The sequence below is a fragment of the Echiichthys vipera genome (assembly GCF_963691815.1).
Source record: "Echiichthys vipera genome assembly, chromosome: 20".
NCBI lineage: Eukaryota > Metazoa > Chordata > Actinopteri > Perciformes > Trachinidae > Echiichthys > Echiichthys vipera.
In genome coordinates, this window is record NC_139845.1 from 12,035,250 (window position 1) to 12,042,750 (window position 7,501).

Sequence of the window (7,501 nt, forward strand, 5' to 3'; positions counted from 1 at the left end):
TAGATGACTCCAATCTGAAGCATACATTTTTTAGCGTGCTGTGACATGGACATAAAACAGACGCGCACATTGCAGTGATGTATGTGGTGCAGCGATGAATTTAATTTGTTGTTGTCCTGTAATTTTTCTCCCATTAACCGGCAAAAGGAGGGGTTAGAGTTCAAATGCCCTTTGAAGGTCTTCTAGAAGGTAACAAATGACAACAGAGTGGGCTCAGCGGACCAGGGGCAAGAGGGAGGAGTCACCTGAACAGAGTGTTACAGAGAGTGCAGAAAGTGCACTCCCTGAAATCTACATAGTTTATTGGGCGGTGAATCGTGTCCGGCTGCGCTATAGGAGACATGAATAAATAATAAGACCAGAAAAGTAGTCTAATAGGTGATCTTTAATTGTTAAAGATGTTGTAGAAAGTGTGATTTCCATTTCTTATTTTGATTAGAAAGCAGATCGTCGTGATAAAAAAGTACTGCGAATGTATCAAAATCAAGTATCACAGAGAAATAGCCACAGCCCGTTTTCAGAAACTATGTCTTCAAACGAGCAGTCAGGACTTCTGTACGGTTGTGATGCCACAAATATACTATAAATATATACGTAGAAAGTTCTGCCTGTTACAGTCATTCCCCAGCTGATGCAGAGACGTAGAGGGCACAGAGGTTGAAGAACCAGATGCAGACCAATCAGAGCAGACTGGGCTTTTTGAGGATGGGGGACTTAAAGAGACAGGGGCTAAAAACTTTACCGAGTTTGTAAAGTCTCTTGAGATAACTTTTGTTATGATTTGGCAATATAAATAAAATTGAATTGAATTGAATTGAATTGTATGTTATTGCAGAATTCAGAATTGCAAATTCTGAATTCTGCACACAGAAATAATGTGTGTTTTTTTTAATTTGAGCATGTAAACATGTTTAAGCAGAAACACAAAATAAAACTTTGAACCTGCATACTGACGTATACTACACGTTTTTTAATACATTCATATAGTTGTTTGTTAATACCTCATCTCAGTATATTCATGCCAATAAAGCCTTTTGAGTTTGAATTTGACAGAACAGTAAGAAAGTCACAGATTCACAGTTGGAGGGACAGGGCCAGATTAAGTCAGCAGAGAAACTTGACTTATGATTGACAGTCAAGAAAGCCTAGAAGAAAGGAAGATAAAATAATGATATAATTCCCTTATGAGTGACACAAGTCACAATCCACACTGGAGAAAAAAACCACAGCCAACACTGTAACAACTTTGTTGCCTGCTCGCACTGCACTTTAATTCCTCTGTGTCTACCTGAGGCTTATACTGTAACTCCTGTCACAGCCAATGCTATTCACTGGTGGAAAAGATCCATTGATAGGCCCAGGTTGTGAAATGTGTCTGTCTGTGTGTGTGTGTGTGTGTGTGTGTGTGTGTGTGTGTGTGTGTGTGTGTGTGTGTGTGTGTGTGTGTGTGTGTGTGTGTGTGTGTGTGTGTATGTGTTTATGCCTATTCTGCCTTTTCCTTGTGTTTGTATTCTTATGTGAACCTATGTGTGTGTCATGCTTGTCCCGGTGTGTGTGTGTGTGTGTGTTTCCATCTGAGAGCAGGGAAATGTAGGTTCTACCGAAAAAGGGTGTGTTGAGTTGAGAGTGTCACAGCGTGGCAAGTAAGGTGGAGCCATCATCACGCATTCATTTTCTATGAGGTGTGGGAAATTGTAGCATGGTAACCAGTCACAACATATTTGATTCTTTATTTTAGCTCTTATCATTTGCTTGTATTATAAGTACACCTGCATCTTTAGAAAAAAGTCTGGTGGGACTTGAGGATCAGGTGTCAAAGTATCACATTTATGAACAGAGCTTGTGCATTCATCATTAATGATTTTTTAAATCTGCAGCCATGTTGGCATGCACGTGTTTGTGAGCTTTTTAACCTGTGTATGTAGGCTTAGAGATGATCTGGTGCCTGCTTCAGTCGGCTTCCCCTCAGGCATCAATTTTACCTGACTGTACGCTTTCAACAGAAGACAGTTTTATCCCAGTATCTGAGTTGTCATGGCTGATGTGCTCACAAACATATCAACCATGCTTGAGGGGGAAAACATACTTTAAACTACACTCAGATGTGGGAGTGCTTCAGATTTCCCTTTTATTTTGTGCTACTATTCTTTTTATTGAAGATGAACTGCAGATGTCTGGCACCAGTTGTGGTAGCAATAATAAAAAGTCTAAACATAATTTTAAACATATGCACGTGATTGTTCAATATAACAGTTTATCATTTTTAAATGGAACCAACTATGAAACGTATCTTGAGATTTAGTGATACACAGTTATGCTGTTTAAACTGATAATAACCATCACTTTAAATTAGAAATACTTTCTAAATAAAAAACCTATGGAATCATTTAAAAATTGCAGTTTTGGTTTTATAATCAAGCTTAACATTACCACACAGCTCAACAGAGCACATCACCTGGATTACACAACCCATGATGTGACCCATAGTGGTCACCTATTAGAGTTAAACTAATTCAAACAACACATTCTTGCACTACCGTGAATGGTGCCACTGACGGTATGGTAACAGTCTTTGAATTGCAATGTTCAGTGTTCAGTGTGTACACTGTTAAACAAAAAATTATTGTATGGTTTTCTGATCTGAAACGTATATTTAAATATATATATTTATTTTTTAAATATCACAGATTAATTCTACATTTGCCTTATATATGCATAATATTAACACTGCTCTTATTTTTATTTTTCAAACTTAGCAGCTGATACAGCAGAAGTTTACATTTTTCTTGATATATTGTTTTGGGGCTTTTTATGCATTTATATCTTACATAACTGAATAATAGGGGGAGAGAGAGAGAGCTAAAGGGAGAGAGAGAGAGAGAGAGAGAGAGAGAGAGAGAGAGAGAGAGAGAGAGAGAGAGAGAGAGAGAGCGAGAGAGACGCTGTGGCAAGGAATATACCCCAATATATTGGGCGCCCACTCTGCCAGGTGAGCCTCTGGGCGCCCTTGTTCACATTTTAACTGAGAGCAGTAGAGAGTTGTTTTTTGTTAGATTTTTTTTGTGGAGCAATGTAACCAATTTTACTTAAGAGGCCTTTTCGCCGCCCTGATGTTAATCATAGACTGCAGTTGTTTATATTTGTTGTTGCTAGTGACAGTTTTACAGATGGCAGAGCGTGATGTTTTCAACAAACCTGGCTGAGGATTCTCCTCAGGTCATGTTTGGGCAATATGAGTTCCAGATTCAGAAAGAACTGTTCTTATCACTCTCACTCTTAATGTGTCTTACTGGCTTATTCTTCTTATTTGTTGTTTCCTCTGTTATAAATGTACTTAAATATTATTTCTTAGTCTGTCTCTTTCTTATGTGTGCATCCAAACATTATTTCAACCCCTCTTCCTGTTAATTTTCTCATTTACACTTGTTGACACTCTCCCTTTTTCTATTTGTCTCTCCCTCTCAGCTCAATCACATGCAATAATCACACCCATTTCCACATCCACATCAGCTGTGTCACCACGGAGACCTTGAGCAGCAGGCTGCTGATTGGTTTTAGTGTTGATGAGTTGGAGGTTGCGAACCCAAGCTCTCGGAATCAATGGACTTTGTCGCATTACTACAGGGCCCTCGACACGCACACGGCCAGATAAACAGATGCCACAGGTAGTAATAGACGGTCAATGGGAGTCACAGCCCTTACAAACCTAATTACGGGAACTAATGGTGGCTGTCAGCTGGGAAATACTCACTTTGACATACACACACATAAACATATAGGCTCAATCACAGCAGCACGAGGTCATACAGAACTTAAACCTGAGAGGTTTTATGTCTGTGATCATGGGCAAACATGCAGGTAATGTCCATTGCGTTGTGTTGTTACATTTTCTTGCATAGACAGTGGCAGCTGTAGGGACAGTAAAAGTGCACACACCGCCTTATCTAGATCCTGTACACACACATGCACACACAGCAAAAGGCACACAAGTTACACGTCAGTAGCAGCTGTATATAATAACAAGCTGTAGGTATTTTGATATGAGAGTAAAATGCAGGTCAAACCACACATGTGCAAAAAATAACAAGAAGTGCCTATTAAAGCAAAAATACACACACACACACACACACACACACACACACACATAGGCACACACACACACTAAATTGATGTATTTTGACACAGCACAACAATTATTACATTTCCCTTTTATATTTGAGTACACAAATAACTGTCCTTTTTGAACTGTATTACTCCTTGGAGCCTAACAGCAGTAGTGTGATCTGTGCTTTAAAGGTACTTATTAGAGCCAGCAGTGCTCTCTCTCTCTCTCTTTCTCTCTCTCTCTCTCTCTATATATATATATATATATACAGTATATATAGAGAGAGAGAGAGAGACACGCTGTGGTGAAGAATATACCGCAATATATTGGGCGCCCACTCTGCCAGGTGAGCCTCTGGGCGCCCTGCTGGCGAGAGCACTGCTGGCTCTAATAAGTACCTTTAAAGCACAGATCTCATATATATATATGTATACGGTATATACACTAATTAGACCCCCATGCTCGTCCCTGTTGCGAAAATATTTCAGGAGTCGGGATGCTCCAATGAAGCCTTAGACAATCTGCAGTGATGTAGGAAATCTGCACAGATTTTTGTGGGCTGGCCTAATGGGAGAATACCAGAAAGACAGGCAGCCTTTAGAGCTTACTATTGTCTCCGGTGACTTCAATCTTGTGAAAAGTAGAAGCAAAAGAATGTCACAGATATAAACGAATCTACAATCATTTGGGAATTTCTTTGTTGAGCATTTTAGCTAGTCCTTATTTTACATAAAATAAAACAAGAAAAATGACACTAAGGAAGACGTGAGGATCTGATGGTTGTGGTGCGAGACAAGAGAAGACCAATTAGAACTGACCCCCTGCCAGATTTGTTTGTAGGTTAGACTTTCCCGCTACGGATCATCTGTGGAGTTAAAACACCTCTTCTCAAATTGGCAGAATGATTTATCACAGCGTTGGATACAAGTGTAAAAAAAACACTAGCCACATAATGAAGCAATCAGACCTAAATCAACTTAATTTAATGCTTGCAAAATGCCTGTTTGGACTACCAGGCATTTTGTGTTTCTTTGTTTTTCCCAACAGGTCAGAACAGTAGTTGTGGATAGCAACTCGTATAAGTTAAAATGTCAAAGTACAAAGACTTACCAGTGCATTTCTTCAGGCTACCAGGCCGTTTACCATGCATCCCCAGCTTACAATTGAAGTTTTCCTCCCAGAACTCAGCAAACCAAACATTTCTTCTGTTGTTAGACAGCGAGCGGCTACGGAAATACCGGTCAAAGGCTGTAAAAAAGAAGACAGACAGACAGACAGACAGGGTAGTGGGTTTAACCAGCATCATATTGATTACAAGAGTTGTTGTTAGCATCTTCAGTATCTTGTTTAATGGTGCAATGTAAGAAGGACACTCTGTATGAAGAATTAGATTTTCACGACGCTGTAATATATTTATACTGACAAAAACATATGTTATGAATAGCCCATGAATCTGAAGTATGACTGAAAAGCCATTTCTGTGGAGCCATCCAGTGTAGGAGCTTCTATCAAACACAGAAGCCGAACACAGAGCTTTCACAGTCTATGCTGGCTACTTGTCCAATTTAATAAGCAGAGAAGACGAGAGAAACAGAAGAACATATTTCTCCACTCACAGGAATGGTAATACCTGTCAGAGGCTGGCAGGCTGCGATAAAGAGATGGGCGAAAGGAAAGAGAAACAAGGGAGACAAAAACACTCCTTATACTTAGTTTTGTACCACAATAATAATTGGGAAAACAGCTTTCTGATGGCAAAACTGAATTTTAAGAAAACACCTTCTAGTGCCATATTGCTTTATAACCCCCATTAACATCATCGCTGGTGTGTTGGGTACTTGAATACAGCAGGATTCATTTTTTGCTTCTATGGACCTCAGGTATGTATGCCCCAAGAAGACTGTAAAGAAGCATTTACACTTCACTACTAAAAAAGAAGGAGTGTGTGAAACAAACCATGGAGGATTGGTGAATCACTGGGGACTATCAGACTGACTTGGGCAGCCTGTGCCATGCAAGCACTCACTGTAAAATGTGACAAGAGCCACTTTGATTTATCTCCCCTGCTGTCAGAGATATCGGTCCTGTGTGTACCTGTGTGACTTAATTGGAAATGGGAACAGGGGGTTCAATTGCTGTGTAACTCAACAGGTACATATGGGATCACATGCATCTCATCGTGATCACAGATGTCATGCTCATAAAGACATTAAAATCGCGGTGATGTAAGGTTCTTTAAACAACATGAAAACTAGGTCTCTTTCATAAACTTATATCCAAGTGAGTAAATGTTTGGGAGACACTCGCCCGTCTGGGGCACCAAATTTTCTTTGGTTATTTGATCAAAAGAGTAGTGCGAGTGTGAAATGCACGTGTATGCTTTCTTGCCGAGAGTTGACTGAGAAGATTGATATCGTCGTTGTGGTACTCTCTACACTAAATATGTGGCTGGAGCAAGAAGAGGGTAAGACTGGAAGATGGCGAAAAACGGTAAGCTCTTTACAAAGGTAAGAACTTAGTAAACCCTCTAACGATTGGCACATGATAGCACGTTATATATAGTTTGTTAATACCAGCAATGATTTCCTGGAGTCCCCATTGGTTTCCCGGCAACCTGGCAGGGCTGGGAATTAAATTCTCCCAACATGTTTAAGAAGCCAGTTCCATCACTTCACGGAGGCTTCTGTCTCCCCAAAGCTCCATCCTAGAATGTGCACTGACACTTTTCTTCTCAGAGACTCCTCTGGTTTAATCTGGCTCTGTTTAGCTACCAAAACATATTCATTCAGGTCTCCTAGTACAATGATATCTTGTACAGATAACTCCTTATTTTCAACTTTACAAATAAGTTAGAACAGATCTCATAGTAAATACAATGAGATTATTGCCTTGATTTAAAAAAACATTTTAAAAATGAATACAATGATAGAGTATATTCCATGTCACATAAATCTTATTATTTAAATGTAATGAGAGTTTTTGTGTCTCAGGCGTTATTTTCATTGACCCCTGGGAAAACGAGACATCCTTCATTTGGAGCACTGCCTCTAAGTGATGAAAGGACTTCAGTAAGACTATTTTTACTTTCCAAGAGCCAGCTAGCTGTTTCCTCCAGTGTGTCAAGTGTCAAGACTGAGCTTGCCCTCCCCTGGCTATAGTGTAGTTTCCTATTAAACATGACTAGTAAGGTAGAGAGCTACATGTGGTCAGAAAGCAACTGTAAAATAAACTATTCCCTTTAAATTAAAAAAAAAGTATTTGTCGAATGTGCAGTGGTTTAAGCAGAATATAAATCAAACCAATAATAGGCTTAAAGGCAAAATGAAATAACATAATAGAGGCTTTTTTTTTAATTATGTCTCAGCACAGCTACTCTTCCTGTCGGGATTGTGCATT

At 39.4% G+C, this 7,501-nt stretch overlaps 1 protein-coding gene across 2 annotated transcripts in view; it reads right to left on the reverse strand.

Moving 5' to 3' along the window:
• The window catches only part of grm8a (glutamate receptor, metabotropic 8a), a gene marked incomplete at both ends in the record, with an annotated part of 470,018 nt that overhangs the window by 307,616 nt on the left and 154,901 nt on the right, over positions 1-7,501 (reverse strand). For both annotated transcript variants that reach the window (XM_083935442.1, XM_083935441.1), the window contains one exon: positions 5,216-5,353. In XM_083935442.1, the coding sequence (XP_083791568.1) occupies positions 5,216-5,353 (138 nt within the window). The remainder of the gene's footprint in view (positions 1-5,215; positions 5,354-7,501) is intronic.